At 38.9% G+C, this 18,591-nt stretch overlaps 1 protein-coding gene across 2 annotated transcripts in view; it reads left to right on the top strand.

Annotated features, from left to right (window-relative positions):
* Positions 1 to 18,591, top strand: part of cacna1c (calcium channel, voltage-dependent, L type, alpha 1C subunit) — a 349,919-nt gene that overhangs the window by 296,294 nt on the left and 35,034 nt on the right. For both annotated transcript variants that reach the window (XM_061912264.1, XM_061912263.1), the window contains exons 33-36: positions 9,242 to 9,319; positions 14,825 to 14,962; positions 15,036 to 15,101; positions 15,184 to 15,275. In XM_061912264.1, coding sequence (XP_061768248.1) covers positions 9,242 to 9,319; positions 14,825 to 14,962; positions 15,036 to 15,101; positions 15,184 to 15,275 — 374 coding nt within the window. The remainder of the gene's footprint in view (positions 1 to 9,241; positions 9,320 to 14,824; positions 14,963 to 15,035; positions 15,102 to 15,183; positions 15,276 to 18,591) is intronic.

The following is an 18,591-nucleotide window of genomic DNA, read 5'->3' as shown; positions in this document are numbered from 1 at the left end:
GGCCTGGCATACCAATAAGCACAGCCCTTCCCAAGGGTGCTCGGCTGCTTTTAGGCTTCCAGAAAAGGAATCCATGCGCATGTTTTACCCCTCCAGAGAAGCTTGCCAGGACTTCCTATAAACAACACCTCACATTTGACTCGCTTCTAAAGTGAGCTCCACTAGACCAAAGATATGCATCTTTGTCGTGTGTACATCATTATTGTTTTCCTCTCTCACTACTAACTACACCCTTTGTTCTTGTGTTGTGTTTTACATAGTAACATATTTAATGCAGTAACACAATAAGATAGTAGTTTTAATAATAATAGTGTCTTGTGGTGCTGCTGTGTTAGACTAACCATGCGTCCTCTTTTCCCCGCATATGTCCTCTTTTGCCGGACTGTCCGGGGTGTCCGGGCGGGGTTCCTTAAATGCCTCAAATGTCAGGCATTTTGTGTTAAGGTTGCGTGTATTTTCTATGTACGTACAGTGTTAAGAGGGGTGAAAAACAAAACAAATTGTGAAGGTGTGCGCACGCAGTAACATTTGTAAAGAGGGGGGGGGGCAGAGACAGAGAGAGCAAGGTATTGGTTTAAATGACAATCAAGGCATACTTGGTCAACAGCCATACAGGTCGCACTGAGGGTGGCGTATAAACAACTTTAACACAGTTAAAAAATATACATGTGCATACACATTTGTTTTCTTTTTATATTATTTATTTCAATGAATTAACGTTTTTGAAAACCTTTTTTCCAAAACACAAAATAGAATGTGAGATAACAGGACAATGCATACGTTTATCATTTGTTGTCAAAAAGCTTACAAAAAAGTGGGACCCCAAAAATTTACTGTGGGATCCCATTTTTATGACTTGATGGGGTCCATTGGACCCCATTTTGAAATTTCTTAGCGCCAACACTGCTGTCAACAGAGGAGAAAAAATGATTTATTTAAATAAACATATCATTTATAAACCAAGTTCAAGTATCATTGGCAAATGTTCACCTAGTCCCGGCCTTGACATGTTGCCCGCCTTGGCACGCATATATGTGTCCTCTTTTTGGGATTTCAGAATATCGTCAGCCTAGCTGTGTGTTGTTACATAATGTTAACCTGCCGCAGTAAAAGTACTGGCTCTTCACAGTAGTGGTGGTGGAGTTGTAATATGTTCTAACTGTAACACAAAGTAGCGCCACTTGCTGTACAGAATTGTAGTGACACATTGCAAATGAACACAGGACAGTAGTGTAACTTGCCATCGTAAACACCAGGTCGTGAGCTTTCAAGTGCCATTGTAGTCCTATGACATTGCGTAAACTGTTACATGGTGTCCTGCGTCGTAACGTGAAAACATAGTAACAGCACGGTGCGTAACGTGGCATTGCGTACATACTAGGGGTGTGGGAAAAAATCGATTCGAATACATTGTGCGATTCAAAATCGATTCTCATTTTTAAAAAATCTTTTTTTTTTTTTAATCAATCCAACAAACCACTACACAGCAATACCATAACAATGCCATCCAATTCCAAAACCAAACATGACCCAGCAACACTCAGAACTGCAACAAACAGAGCAATTGAGAGTAGTAGTGAAACAAAAATGAATATTATCAACAACAGTATTAATATTAGTTATAATTTCAGCATAGCAGTGATTAAAAATCCCTCATTGACATTATCATTAGACATTTATAAAAATTAAAAAAAGAACAATAGTGTCACAGTGGCTTACACTTGCATCTCATCTCATAAGCTTGACAACACACTGTGTCCAAAATTTTCACAAAGATAAAATAAGTCATATTTTTGGTTCGTTTAATAGTTAAAACACATTTACGTTATTGCAATCAGTTGATAAAACATTGTCCTTTACAATTATAAAAGCTTTTTTTTAAAATCTACTTCTTTGCTTACATGTCAGCAGACTGGGGTACATCCTGCTGAAATCCTATGTATTGATGAATACAGAATCGTTTTGAATCGGAAAAATATAGTTTTCGAATCGATAATCAAATCGAATCGAAAAAAATTGATTTATTATCGAATCGTAACCCCAAGAATCGATTTTGAATTGAATCGTGGGAAACCCAAAGATTCACAGGCCTAGTACATACACCATATAAACATCGTCATAATATAGAAAAGCTTTATAAGACTAAATAGTGAAACATTAGCGCTACTATTAGGGTCATATTGCGTAGCAGCTATTAGTAAAATAATTAGAGGTGTCCCAATCTGATATTGGATATCAGTCAGTAGCATTAAAAAAAAAACTGTATTGGCTCATATCCGACTGCATCTAACATCTAAATTTTTAATCTTCGCTTTCATGGCAGCAAATTAGCTACATTTCATACAAGTGTCCCTGAAATACAAGAAAAAGCTAAGCGTACGACACCCCTGACCTGAGCTCGGAGCAGGACACAAAAAATCTCGCTAACCGATGAGCCAGCTTGGATGTAATTTCGCAAAACAGTCAAATAAGTGTTTGGTGTGCTTTAACAGAAGTGTGGCAGGAATCGTGTTACTGCACAGCGAAGAGCAACCAGCTGTTAACCGGAATTGATCAAGTACTTTATTACCGCATCCACAGCGAAAATGATAAAACTATTACTATGAGAATACTTACGTGTAGTCTGAAAACCGGAAATTACACAAAATGTTACCGCAAACGTTACGCATACTGTATACAACAAAAATGGCACCCTACAAAATAAATATACCGTATTTTCTTGAATTGCCGCCGGGGCGCTAATTAATTTAAAACCTCTTCTCACTCCTGCGCTTACCAAAGGCATGCGGTAAAAGTAAGCATGCGCTAATTACTTTAAAATCTCTTCTCACTCCGGCACGTACCAAAGGTATGCAGTAAAAATTTGAGTGTGATGTAAGCTTGGACCTTAAATCCTACTGAATAGCTCTTAATCTTCTTCCCTTTATGCGATTTCAAATTACTGGTATTGAAATCAGCCTCCTCCATTTTGAAAATGATGACAGAGGAAGTGTCACTCGTGACTTCATGAGTTTGACCAGGCGGTAATACTAAGCATGCGCTAATTATTTTGCAAAGCGAGTTTGACCCGGCAGTAATTCAAGGCAGGCGCATACTATATGCCCTGCTGCAATTCAAGGAAATACGGTATATATATTGATATATATTGCAAAAGTTTGCAATATTTACAGTGTCTCAATTTATAGGCTTTAACTTTGGAGTGGTGCGTAATATTGGATTTAAATATTTCATTCAATGTTCTTTGGTCAGTTTTTCCTCATACAGTATCTACTGTTGCTCAATATTGTTTTCTGTTTGAGTATTATCACTTGATCATACCTTTTTTTACATTCCACACTACAAAATATGTAATGAAAATTGGTAGGGCTGAGGGGAAAAATCGATTCGAATAGAAATCAAATCGTTTATATTGTGCAATTCAGAATCGATTCTTATTTTTAAAAAATCGATTTTTAGTTTTATTTTTTATTTAAAAACATGTTTGTTTGTTTTTTAATAAATCCAACAAACCACTACACAGCAATACCATAACAATGCAATCCAATTCCAAAACCAAACCTGACCCAGCAACACTCAGAACTGCAATAAACAGAGCAATTGAGAGGAGACACAAACACGACACAGAACAAACAGAAAGTAGTGAAACAAAAATGAATATTATCAACAACAGTATCAATATTAGTTATAATTTCAGCGTAGCAGTGATTAAAAATCCCTCACTGACATTATCATTAGACATTTATAAAAAATAATAAAAGATAACAATGGTGTCACAGTGGCTTACACTTGCATCGCATCTCATAAGCTTGAAAACACACTGTGTCCAATGTTTGACAAAGATAAAATAAGTCATATTTTTGGTTCGTTTAATAGTTCAAACAAATGTGGATTATTGCAATCAGTTGATAAAACATTGTCCTTTACAATTATAAAAGCTTTTTTTTTTAAAAATCTACTACTCTGCTAGCATGTCAGCAGACTGGGGTAGATCCTGCTGAAATCCTATGTATTGAATGAATACAGAATCGTTTTGAATCGGAAAAATATCGTTTTTGAATCGAGAATCGAATCGAAAAAAATCGATATATTATCGAATCGTGACCCCAAGAATCGATATTGAATCGAATCGTGGGAAACCCAAAAATTCACAACCCTAAAAATTGGTATGATTCATGGTGATATTGTATCACTTCAATATCGTGTCGGCCAATACTCAATGTTGCGATATCAATGTGGTATTGGTGTGTCCCAATACATCTGTTTCGCTTTCAATTTGATACAGATATTGGAGTCTTAAGTATTGGTTGATTCCAATATTGAACCGATACGATATCAGCAGCAATCAAACATACATGTATTATTCTGTAGTGTGGAATGTTCAATCAATCAATGTTTATTTATATAGCCCTAAATCACAAGTGTCTCAAAGGGCTGCACAAACCACAACGACATTCTCGGTAGAGCCCGCATAAGGGCAAGGAAAAACTCTCCCCAGTGAGACGTCGACAAAGAATACTATGACAAACCTTGGAGAGGACCGCATATATGGGCAATCCCCCCCGGCCCCCCTAGGGGACCGAAAGCAATGGATGTCGAGCGGATCTAACATGATATTGTGAAAGTCCAATCCATAGTGGATCTAACATAACCGTGAGAATCCAGACCAAAGTGGATCCAATATAGTAGCGAGAGTCCCGTCCAAAGTGGAGCCAGCAGGAAACCATTCCAAGCGGAGGCGGATCAGCAGCGCAGAGATGTCCCCAACCAATACACAGGCGAGCGGTCCATCCTGGGTCCTGACTCTGGCGGAACGGTCCATCCTGGGTCCCGACTCTGGACAGCCAGTACTTCATCCATGGCAACCGGACCAGACCCCCTCCACAAGGGAGGGAGGGGACATAGGAGAAAAAGAGAGAGAAACGGCAGATCAACTGGTCTAAAAAGGGGGTCCATCTAAAGGCTAGAATATACAAATGAGTTTTAAGATGAGACTTAAATGCTTCTACTGTTCTAACTTCTAATGTTAGAAAAGATTTGAGTGAAACTAGTCAGAGAACAACGATAGGCACAAAGCAATAACATATTTATCACTAACCATCTGTAATGGACTTATGCTGTCTTTAAGTTCAAGTGGAATTGTTATTGTTGTTTTGGCGACACCTAGTGGCCACAATAATTTAGGACTTTTAAGCTCATGAAACAGTAAGTTAAATGATGTAGACACGTTTTTTTACTGGATACTTTCTAATACGCCTCTGCCTTGGAGACTTTGTATGTGTAAGTAATATGCAAACATTATTTGATACTTGTTTATTACTACGTATGTCTAGCTTGTGTGTTATTGCGAGCTTAGCTCCGAGTAGCCTATAGTCTGCTATTTTTACCTTTTGCGAATGACTTGACTCAATCAATCAATCAATCAATGTTTATTTATATAGCCCCAAATCACAAATGTCTCAAAGGACTGCACAAATCATTACGACTACAACATCCTCGGAAGAACCCACAAAAGGGCAAGGAAAACTCACACCCAGTGGGCAGGGAGAATTCACATCCAGTGGGACGCCAGTGACAATGCTGACTATGAGAAACCTTGGAGAGGACCTCAGATGTGGGCAACCCCCCCTCTCTAGGGGACCGAAAGCAATGGATGTCGAGCGGGTCTAACATGATACTGTGAAAGTTCAATCCATAGTGGCTCCAACACAGCCGCGAGAGTTCAGTTCAAGCGGACCCAAGACCGCAGCGAGAGTCCCGTCCACAGGAAACCATCTCAAGCGGATCAGCAGCGTAGAGACGTCCCCAACCGATACAGGCGAGCGGTCCATCCTGGGTCCCGACGAGCGGTCCATCCTGGGTCTCGACTCTGGATAGCCAGTACTTCATCCATGGTCATCGGACCGGACCCCCTCCACAAGGGAGGGGGGGACATAGGAGAAAGAAAAGAAGCGGCAGATCAACTGGTCTGAAAAGGAGGTCTATTTAAAGGCTAGAGTATACAGATGAGTTTTAAGGTGAGACTTAAATGCTTCTACTGAGGTAGCATCTCGAACTGTTACCTGGAGGGCATTCCAGAGTACTGGAGCCCGAACGGAAAACGCTCTATAGCCCGCAGACTTTTTTTGGGCTCTAGGAATCACTAATAAGCCGGAGTCTTTTGAACGCAGATTTCTTGCCGGGACATATGGTACAATACAATCGGCAAGATAGGCTGGAGCTAGGCCGTGTAGTATTTTATACGTAAGTAGTAAAACCTTAAAGTCACATCTTAAGTGCACAGGAAGCCAGTGCAGGTGAGCCAGTACAGGCGTAATATGATCAAACTTTCTTGAAGAAAAGACCAACCTTGTGTGCTCGTTGGAGGACATTTTAAATGTCTAGCTTAGCACAAGTAAAAACACGCTGCAAAACTGCTTGTATCAGACGTCATATCACTCATTTTACACGGAAGCACATTTTTTACTGATATCGGACCTATATCACTATTGGATGTGAAAAAGTTGTATCAGGACAACCCTAGAGATAATGTAACATTGCAAAATAGTGGACCATAATAACAAATTATAGTTATTCTGCGTAATGTAGTGTTTTTCCGTGTACTATAAAGTCGTTTTTTAAGCCTTAAATATCAAAACTATGTTTAAAGTGTGTTTTGCCTGAGCTGAGGCAATCACTGTATGCAGTCGTAATGCGGCGTAATTAGCGGCTAATTGCATCTACTTCCACTTTTAGCGTGACGCGTGTTTCCACTCAGGGTTTGTTAAATAATAAATGGCCCTTGATTGCTCCTGCAGCTATGGTGTCTTTTTACAGCTCTGTTTCCCAAAAGATGATTGATGCTGGGTATTTATTTTACTTTAGAGAGAAAAAAAAAAGTCCAATATTTTTCTGTCTTTGTTTTCTTTTGTGTCAATCACAACCACTTAGAGCACGGGTTTTGAACGCAATTTAACTAGTCTATAGTCCGGGTGAGGTTAAGCCCCATGAAGTATTCCCTTCGGAATCATATGATTCAATTTGTTAACTCCTTCTCCCAGCAGCTATAGTGACCCTTAATTATGGTAGGCCTTAAGACATTGTAAATGTAAAATTAAATGTTACAAATTGTATATTTTGACACAGAACTGACCAGTAGATGGTCAAAGACACTTCTGCTTGCTTACAGAAGGTTGCTCTTTATGTGTTTGCTGTGCTGTTTATATTTGTTGATATTGTAGTTAGTTTTTTTTCTAGTGGGGTTCAAGACCATCATCATTCGTGCAAGTTTTAGCCATCTAGGATGCGCGGGCCGCAGTTACACTAAACCAGGGGTCACCAACCTTTTTGAAACCGAGAGCTACTTCTTGGGTACTGATTAATGCGAAGGGCTACCAGTTTGATACACACTTAAATAAATTGCCAGAAATAGCCAATTTGCTCAATTTACCTTTAATAAATAAATCTATAAATATATATATATAAAAATGGGTATTTCTGTCTGTCATTCCGTCGTACATTTTTTTTCCTTTTAACAAAGGTTTTTTGTAGAGAATAAATGATGAAAAAAACACTTAACTGAACGGTTTAAAAGAGGAGAAAGCACGAAAAAAAATGAAAATTTAATTTTGAAACATAGTTTATCTTCAATTTCAACTCTTTAAAATTCAAAATTCAACCCAAAAAAATGAAGAAAAAAAACTAGCTAATTCGAATCTTTTTCAAAAAATTTAAAAATTATTTATGGAACATCATTAGTAATTTTTCATGATTAAGATTAATTTTAGAATTTTGATGACATGTTTTAAATAGGTTAAAATCCACTTTGAAATAAGATTTAAATTTGATTCTACAGATTTTCTAGATTTGCCAGAATATTTTGGTGGAATTTTAATCCTTATAAATTTGAAGAAATATTTCACAAATATTCTTCGTCGAAAAAACAGAAGCTAAAATGAAGAATTAAATTATTATTCTTCACAATAAAAAGAAAAATTACTTGAACATTGATTTCAATTGTCAGGATAGAAGAGGAAGGAATTTAAAAGTTAAAAAGGTATATGTGTTTAAAAATCCTAAAAGCATTTTTAATGTTGTCTTTTTTCTCTAAAATTGTCTTTCTGAAAGATATAAGAAGCGAAGTAAAAAAAAAAAAGAATTTATTTAAATGTATTTATTCAAACAAGTAAAGACCAATTCTTTAAAATATTTTCTTGGATTTTCAAATTCTATTTGAGTTTTGTCTCTCTTGGAATTAAAAATGTCAAGCAAAGCGAGACCAGCTTGCTAGTAAATAAATACAATTTAAAAAATAGAGGCAGCTCACTGGTAAGTGCTGCTATTTCAGCTATTTTTAGAACAGGCCAGCGGGCTACTCATCCGGTCCTTACGGGCTACTTGGTTCCCGCGGGCACCGCCTTGGTGACCCCTGCACTAAACAATGAAGTTAAGTGGAGGGCCACAGAATATGGGCCTGCGGGCCACCAGCTTAAAAATGTTGAAACGTTCACATGACTAAGAGGTCAGTGCGTGAGCCTCCATTCCTTGTCCTCTGAAATCACATTACCATCTTCCCTCTGTGCCCCATGAACGCCTCCTTTCTATATGTCTCTCTTGTATGTACGCCTTCTCTTGTCCACGTCTTTCCCTGTGCAAAAGCCGCCGTGTCATCTTTCTTGCAGGGAGAAGTTAACGACATGTTAATTCTGTGGCGAGGTCTTTTAACGGGGGACGGAGCGATGGATCGACCCACCGATGGTCCATCCATGGTCCAGTGCTCCCCTTTTTGTGCGCTGAGATGTGGGAATATTTGGTGCTCGTTTGACTTGAAACGTCCACCCTTCAAGTCAAACGAGGCGGCGAATAGCACCAGTTCACATTTCTGCTACTGTGCTGTGCTTGCAGCTGGCAGGAAGATAAACAGATAGCTCCAGAGGCAGGCGTCTATCCATCAGCATACACATAAAACTACGGGCACCTGCACATAAATGTTGCATTGAAACATTAACAGCTCCTCCATGCTGGTCCTGGGGCCATCAGTCATTATTTCAGCAATAACCTCCAGTCCCTGCTTGACTGTGCAATATCTTTTTAAGGGTTAGACCCCTTGCGGCCCTGATGGACATTTTATCTCAGTCTGCTTTAAAATGCTTATTTTGTGATAAAATGTATTTCAGTCACCTTTAAAGTCAAACAATAACACAAACACTCACACACACTCACACACCGCCGCTCTGTGGCTGATCCTTGTTGCCTTTCCTTAAAGCCAGCTGACTCCTCCTCGTCTTCCTCCTCTTCGTCCTCCTCCTCTTCCTCCTCTCACCCCCCTGTGGTAAGACCAATGGTACGCTTTGACGGTAACCTCCGCCGCCTTCCTGTACCGCCACCCTCTCCTCCAGCCATACATCCTGCTGCCCTCCGCATGACACCCCATCACTGTTCTATTTACGTCACCCGTTTTCCATATTTGGTGATGCAACACCTTCAGCTGGAGCGACTTAAGTTGCCATGGCGCCCGCTGTTCTTCCACTCCCTGCTTCGCTTTTTGGGTGTGGTGTCCACTGCTTTGTCACACGATCATACTATTTATCTATACACTTGATGTCACCTCGGCTTTCTGCCCCACGCTCTCATCGGTGCAACAGTGCCCTATGTGGGCCTGTTTTATATATGTTTACTGGTGTAGTAACGTCTTCAGGCTTTTCTATTAAATATTCCAGAAGGTTGTCATTTTCCAGAAATGCAGTTAATGACAATTGGTATCTTGCCTTGAGGTTCAGATGGAAACAACATTTTTTCTAAGTATTTATGTGGTGAATTATTACACTTTTTAACCTTATGTCCCCTAAGGATATAACGATAAATGGTATTAATGATAAGCTGCTGTCAAAATCCTGTATTTATTAAAAATGTTTATATTTTTTTACATATGTAAGCCGCACCCATAGAAAACTATGTTTTCATATATTCGCCGCACCGGACTATAAGCTGCAGATATGTTGTGAAATTAGCTATTTACACAGAAAGATTTTGTAAATGTTTATTTACATACTTGAAGTGTTTCCAAACTGTGCCTGAAACGCAGCAGTAAAGCGGCTGATCAAACAAAACAGAAGTCATCGTAATGGACCCACGAGGTGCTTAAGATAGCTCTCTAATCAGCTAAACATACTCAATATCTTCAGGGTAACGTTTTGGTGAATTTACTGAGGAATTTGTGAAACTGGAGCAATACAAAAAGAATGCCATTGTTAATAATACTGACACAGACACTTCTTAACATGTGAGCATATTAGCTAATGCTAACGATGCTAGCTTCGTTATATTACGATAGCACGTACGAATATGCATAAAAACACTCCCACAACATCCCACATGGGAAAGTTCAGTAAGCATGCATGGTTTTAGTTACAATGTAAAGTTTACAAACGTTGCTTGGAGTGATGAAGGAAGAATCCTTTAGAGCAGAAACGCTATGGACGGATAAAAGATGGAACAGCACTTGTACTTCCGGTTCAAAGCACTAAAAAGAAGGAAATACCGTAGGCCAGTGGAGTCCAAACTACGGCACGTGGGCAAATTGCAGACAGCCGGCGTATTCAGTTAAGCCCGCGAGACGTCGTGAGTTTAAAAAGAAATACATTTTTTCCTGAACAGAAATGTAACTTATGTGCACCGTTTCGTCAAGGTTCACTTTTCTGCTTTTCTCATCAGTGGTCGTCCAAAGTGAGTCCATTTCATGAATGATTTGGTTTACTTTCACAAGATTCACATTTGTTTGGGCTACAGGTGCTGGGGGTTTGGGTCCTACAACTTTTTATATATATATTTTTTTCAATCCCGATAGCATGAACAATCTGTGACTAAAACTGCAGTCAGTGGGGACAAATCAGTCCATAGGGGTAAAAAGTGTAAGCATTGAAAATGTTCCATTCCTGCATGATAATGGTATTTTAAAAATACTTGCAATACACACAATTATCCATGAAAGTGATGTGGAAAATGATAACTTTCTGGAGTATATAACAAAAAATGGATGATGGCATCTTGATGGAGTACATGGTGACAAATAGATCTGCTTACATGTGTTGTAATAATAATAGTAATTATAATATGTGCCCTCTTTTCTGTCTTCTTTCCAGATGTGTGCAAAATAATATGTTACTTTTGTTTTTATATTTTGTGGAGTTTTTTAAAGTCCCTTAGCTGCAGCAGCAGCATAAATAAATAAATGCGTATTAGAATAGCACTCAGCAAGATGGCTGAATATTTTATCACCTACTGCTGGGACGCAAAGAAAAGCCGCCGCTAAACCTTGTCAACTGCCAACATTCCTTGCAAAAAAAGTCTAAATATAAATGTTGAGGCTGCACGGTGGTCGCTAGAGAGCGAGCAAATAAAAAACAAATAATGTGAATTTATACCTGCTGTAATATTTGAATCCACCAGAAGCTGCCGGTTTCCTTTTACATGACTGATTCATCTTCCTGCAGGCGGCATTTAAATCGTAATCCTCGATTTATAGAGCAGTTTATCGTCAATGCGGCTTATCACATCAAATCGTCAGTTTCGATATTTGTTTCAAGAGGCAGAACGAAAAAACGCACAACAAATAATTTTTTCTTCATTACCGATTTAATGTACAGTTGGAAAGTTAACAAAACAAATAACGGGCATATAATGTTGCTTTTTGAATTGATTTATAAACCTTAAAAGTAGTAGTAGCAGTACTTAATGTTGACCTGGGTTACATGAAGAGAGCAGGATTGAGGAGCCAGCCCAAAATCACGTAAAAGTAATTCCAGGTAGGTATATGCCAATCGATTGCCCACCGATCAGTATCGGCAGATTTTTATAAAAAAGTATCAATCAATCAATCAATGTTTACTTATATAGCCCTAAATCACTAGTGTCTCAAAGGGCTGCACAAACCACCACAACATCCTCGGTAGGCCCACCTAAGGGCAAGGAAAACTCACACCCAGTGGGACGTCGGTGACAATGATGACTATGAGAACCTTGGAGAGGAGGAAAGCAATGGATGTCGAGCGGGTCTAACATGATACTGTGAAAGTTCAATCCACAATGGATCCAACACAGTCGCGAGAGTCCAGTCCAAAGCGGATCCAACACAGCAGCGAGAGTCCCGTTCACAGCGGAGCCATCAGGAAACCATCCCAAGCGGAGGCGGATCAGCAGCACAGAGATGTCCCCAGCCGATACACAGGCGAGCAGTACATGGCCACCGGATCGGACCGGACCCCCTCCACAAGGGAGAGTGGGACATAGAAGAAAAAGAAAATAAACGGCAGATCAACTGGTCTAAAAAGGGAGTCTATTTAAAGGCTAGAGTATACAAATGAGTTTTAAGGTGAGACTTAAATGCTTCTACTGAGGTGGCATCTCGAACTGTTACCGGGAGGGCATTCCAGAGTACTGGAGCCCAAACGGAAAACGCTCTATAGCCCGCAGACTTTTTTTGGGCTTTGGGAATCACTAATAAGCCGGAGTCCTTTGAACGCAGATTTCTTGCCGGGACATATGGTACAATACAATCGGCAAGATAGGATGGAGCTAGACCGTGTAGAATTTTATACGTAAGTAGTAAAACCTTAAAGTCACATCTTAAGTGCACAGGAAGCCAGCGCAGGTGAGCCAGTACAGGCGTAATGTGATCAAACTTTCTTGTTCTTGTCAAAAGTCTAGCAGCCGCATTTTGTACCAACTGTAATCTTTTAATGCTAGACATGGGGAGACCCGAATTAATACGTTACAGTATGTGATTGTCATTGGCGATTAAAGCCTTTTAATGGTGATCATAAACGCAGATCCCTTTTGGCTGACACTATATTTATTTTTAGTCCCCCGGTTGACTAACTAGCAGCTAATTGTGTATCTCCATAGAGTGTGGAGACACTCCCTTAAGAAAATAATAATTACCTCCCTTACAGTAAATAAACTGATTTCTTTGTATCTTAAGTACCATAATCAAATATTAGGATGGTGATAATCATGTTGCACACTGAGCGCAAGCAGGAGCAGACATACTAGCTAAGCTGAAACAACAGAATAAATAAAAGAGTGCTTAGTGAAGTTTATAACGTGTAGATAGGAGCACCTTTCAACATAATCTAAAAGCTGTTATTAACAGGAAACTAACAAGTAGATAAATAAGAGAGGTGATGATATTATAAAGGTAACTTTGGTGTTAGCATGGGGAGATCCATAAATTGGTGGTGTCGACGACAATATCAGTATATGGTCGGTACAAGAGTTTTAGGTCGATGTTTTTATTTATAGGGACGGCGTGGCGCAGTGGGAGAGTGGCCGTGCGCAACCCGAGCGTCCCTGGTTCAATTCCCACCTAGTACCAACCTCGTCACATCCGTTGTGTCCTGAGCAAGACACTTCACCCTTGCTCCTGATGGGTGCTGGTTGGCGCCTTGCATGGCAGCTCCCTCCATCAGTGTGTGAATGTGTGTGTGAATGGGTAAATGTGGAAGTAGTGTCAAAGCGCTTTGAGTACCTTGAAGGTAGAAAAGCGCTATACAAGTACAACCCATTATTTTCATAAAATAATTTTATTTTATTTTTTCGTTAAAGTTTTCAAATTCAGGGAATAATTCATTGGACACAGAAGGACTTTGAGGGCAAAAAACAAATGATTTAAATGTGTGATGTATGGTAGTTTTTGTTTAGATATTTTGTACTATTGACTTTGTTCTGCTCAAGCAATTGTATGTAATATATGAGAATAACCAACTTGTTTAAATAAGGTGCTGGTATTTTTAAACTGTCAAGTTTGTCAACAGCACTCACCCTAAATTATTGGAAAAAAATTACAGTTGGTACAAGAGATCATAATTGGTATTAATCTCGGCCGATCTCACTCATTGAGGATCGGCATCAGAAAGTTGATGCATAAATCCCTCATCAGAACCTCCCCACTTCCAGGTAATTTTAGCATATCACAAGGATTATGAAAATAAATTATAAAATCTCATGCTTGTTATCTGTTTTGTCCAATTTTCAACTGTGTGCACAATTTTTTACTTTTTGGGCTCGAAACACATTATGAAACTCTTATTTTGTTTTCTAAGTTTCATTAATGTTTTAATTGAAATTAATTCAAATAAAAAATTAATTAAAATTAAAATAATTTTAAATTTCCTGAGGCAACTATTCTGAAGGAATCAATAAAGTACTATCTATTTATCTATTAAGAAAAATGAACAAACGATACAGGAGTTCCATACTATCCGTGGGGGCCCCATTTTGCGAGAATAAGCACATGTAAAATGTCAATAATGAATGACTTCATATAAAATTATTCTTCAAACATATTCTTAGCCCCTTCCTGCTCTGTCTCTAATGAAAACATAATACTAAATTCCTTTGAAATCTGTCACAGTCTCCCATGACGCTCAGCATTAATGCACTGGTCTTGTAAGTTAGACCAAGAGAATTCGATCCGTGGTGGAAGTTGAGGCTGAAAGGTTTGCTGATTTATGTTCTATACATGTTCAGTTTGTTGTTTTGCATGAAAAATAACTATTAATCAAAGCATTTTATTAAATAAATTTTTGAGTCAAATAGAATAAAAATAATTTCACACAAATAACGTGTGGAACAAAATGTTTTATGAGCGGGGGCTTCAATTAAATTATACTTAGGTTCCCGGTTTAACCAGGAGTGGCCATGACTGGGCTTTCAAGACTTGCACAGCCATGATAGTTGCATCTATTTGTTGCCACTTGATGCCACACATATGGACATAAATCATGTTTAATAATGTATTGACTTGTGCATATTTGTGTTCATAAACCCGTATAAATGATATAAAAAAAAGGGTCTGCAGAATTCAGAGGAGAACGCCAGGATCTCCATCACCTTCTTCCGGCTGTTCCGTGTCATGCGGCTGGTGAAGCTGCTGTCCCGCGGGGAGGGGATCCGTACCCTCCTGTGGACCTTCATCAAGTCCTTCCAAGTGAGCGTCTTAACAAACTCATGTAAAAGTGCAGTAACGTGTCTAAAAGTGGATTCTTCCCCTTTTGCTGCAGGCTCTACCTTACGTGGCTCTCCTTATAGTGATGCTCTTCTTCATTTACGCCGTCATCGGCATGCAGGTTAGCGTCCTGCTTCTCCTCCTGCTTGATCTTGGAAGTAATTGCTCTGTAATTTAGTAAGACGCTTCGCTTCCCCACGCAGATGTTTGGCAAGATAGCACTGCAGGACCACACGCAGATCAACAGGAACAACAACTTCCAGACGTTCCCTCAGGCGGTGCTGCTGCTCTTTCGGTAAGGAAGCGTTTTAGACGCTTCTTATCGCCTCCACTGTTGACGTTTGTGTGGGTTCATTAGACCAGTGATTCTCAAAAGGGGGTATCCTTACCCCTGGGGGTACTTGAAGGTATGCCAAGGGGTACGTGGTTTTTTTTTAAATATTTTAAAAATAGCAATAATTCAAAAATCTTTTATAAAAATATTTATTGAATAATATTTCAACAAAATATGAATGTAAGTTTATAAACTGGGACAAAAAATACAACAATGCAGTATTCAGTGTTGACATCCGGATTTTTTGTGGACATGTTCCATAAATATTGATGTTAAAGATTTCTTTTTTTGTGAAGAAATGTTTAGAACTAAGTTGATGAATCCAGATGGATCTCTATTAAAATCCCCAAAGAGGGCACTTTAAGTTGATGATTACTTCTATGTGTAGAAATCTTTATTTATAATTGAATCACTTGTTTATTTTTCAACAAGTTTTTAGTTATTTGTATATCTTTTTTTCAAAATAGTTCAAGAAAGACCACTACAAATGAGCAATATTTTGCACTGTTATACAATTTAATAAATCAGAAACTGATGACATAGTGCTGTATTTTACTTATTTATCTCTTTTTTCCAACCAAAAATGCTTTGCTCTGATTAGGGGGTACCTGAATTAAAAAAATGTTTACAGGGGGTACATCACTTAAAAAAGGTTGAGAACCACTGCATTAGAAGATAGAAGATACAGTCGTCCCTCGTTTATTGCGGCGAATTGGTTCCAGGCCTGACCATGTTGAAGAAATTCTTGCAAAGTACTGTAGGTTTGTTATTAAAAAAAGGCAATATTTTAACCATTAGAGCATTATAAAGTGTTAACGACTTTCTAAATACGTTCTTTTAACATAATTCAATTCCTCTAAACACGAAATATCAGTCATATAGTCACCTTTACACTTCTTCCACCTAATATATAGCATCGAGACTACAGTACTCACTGGTAGCCCGGAGGATCCTTAAAGCATAATTGTTATATGGTCGTCACCCGGCCACTACAACACGACCACTACGTGGAAATACTTCATCACATCCTCGGTAATTATTTTAAGTTAGAACAGCGCTTTATGTGTTGAAACCACAGGTGTAAATTGTAATAAAAAAACTTGGTCAACTTGACAGTCGCATCTATGACCATGAATTGATTAACATGGTCCCCGACTTAAACTTTAAGTTGAAAAACTTATTCGGGTGTTACCTTTTAGTGGTCTATTGTACGGAACATGTACTGTACTGTGCAATCTACTAATAAAAGTTTTAATCAATCAAAACCATTAGCTCTGTTGTTAGCATTTCTTTTCCACATCGCTCACAACAAAGGCTCACCAATGTCACGTTGAGCTGAGGATGTTGAAGAGAAACTGCATCAGCATAGTTCATTTCAACTTAGCATTGGTAACAGCCGCTGATAGCAGTCTTGTTAGCAATAGTGAAGTGAATTATATTTACATAGCGCTTTTCTCTAGTGACTCAAAGCGCTTTACATAGTGAAACCCAATATCTAAGTTACATTTAAACCTGTGTGGGTGGCACTGGGAGCATGTGGGTGAAGTGTCTTGCCCAAGGACACAACGGCAGTGACTAGGATGGCGGAAGCGGGGTTCAAACCTGGAACCCTCAAGTTGCTGGTATGGCCACTCTACCAACCGAGCTATACCGCCATTGAGCGGCACGCTGAGTCGCATTGAGTCATGGTACGACGTGCTTTCATCTTTTGACGTCGCTCACATAAAAAGGCTCACCAATGTGGAGATGTGTGATTGATGAGGCAGTAGTTGAAGATGAAGTGCATCAAGAATAGTACTGCCAAAAGTTGGTCAACTTGAAGATTGCTGCAATATTATCCACCGTGTTGTTAGCATTGTTCACGGGGCGGTATAGCTCGGTTGGTAGAGCGGCCGTGGCAGCAACTTGAGGGTTGCAGGTTCGATCCCCGCTTACGCCATCCTAGTCACTGCCGTTGTGTCCTTGGGCAAGACACTTTACCCACCTGCTCCCAGTGCCACCCACACTGGTTTTAATGTAAAAATTAGATATTGGGTTTCACTATGTAAAGCGCTTTGAGTCACTAGAGAAAAAGCGCTATATAAATATAATTCACTTCACTTCACTGCTATCTGAGAAACGGAGGTCCTGGTTGGTGAATATCTTTAAATCTATCGCCACGTTGGTGAATATCTTTAAATCTATCGCCACAACATAATAATATAAAATAAGACAAATAATGCACTTTAATACATAAGACATACAAAATACTTAATTCAACAATAATTTAAGGCAAAATGATACACACATATATATATATATATATTTATATATATATGTACATGTACAGTGGGGCAAAAAAGTATTTAGTCAGCCACCAATTGTGCAAGTTCTCCCACTTAAAATGATGACAGTGGTCTGTAATTTTCATCATAGGTACACTTCAACTGTGAGAGACATAATGTGAAAAAAATCCAGGAATTCACTTTGTAGGAATTTTAAATAATTTATTTGTAAATTATGGTGGAAAATAAGTATTTGGTCAACCATTCAAAGCTCTCACTGATGGAAGGAGTTTTTGGCTCAAAATCTCACGATACATGGCCCCATTCATTCTTTCCTTAACACGGATCAATCGTCCTGTCCCCTTAGCAGAAAAACAGCCCCAAAGCATGATGTTTCCACCCCCATGCTTCACAGTAGGTGTGGTGTTCTTGGGATGCAACCCAGTATTCTTCTTCCTCCAAACACGACGAGTTGAGTTTATACCAAAAAGTTCTATTTTGGTTTCATCTGACCACATGACATTCTCCCAATCCTCTGCTGTATCATCCATGTATCCATTTTGGTATCAACTCAACTCGTCGAGTTTGGAGGAAGAAGAATACTGAGTTGCATCCCAAGAACACCATACCTACTGTGAAGCATGGGGGTGGAAACATCATGCTTTGGGGCTGTTTTTCTGCTAAGGGGACAGGACGATTGATCCGTGTTAAGGAAAGAATGAATGGGGCCATGTATCGTGAGATTTTGAGCCAAAACCTCCTTCCATCAGTGAGAACTTTGAATGGTTGACCAAATACTTATTTTCCACCATAATTTACAAATAAGTTCTTTAAAATTCCTACAAAGTGAATTCCTGAATTTTTTTTTCACCTTCTGTCTCTCACAGTTGAAGTGTACCTATGATGAAAATTACAGACCTCTGTCATCATTTTAAGTGGGAGAACTTGCACAATCGGTGGCTGACTAAGTAGTTTTTTGCCTCCCTGTGTGTGTCTGTATATATATATATATA

This window comes from Nerophis ophidion, linkage group LG10 (assembly GCF_033978795.1).
Source record: "Nerophis ophidion isolate RoL-2023_Sa linkage group LG10, RoL_Noph_v1.0, whole genome shotgun sequence".
Taxonomy (NCBI): Eukaryota; Metazoa; Chordata; class Actinopteri; order Syngnathiformes; family Syngnathidae; genus Nerophis; species Nerophis ophidion.
This window is presented reverse-complemented; position numbering and strand designations above follow the sequence as displayed.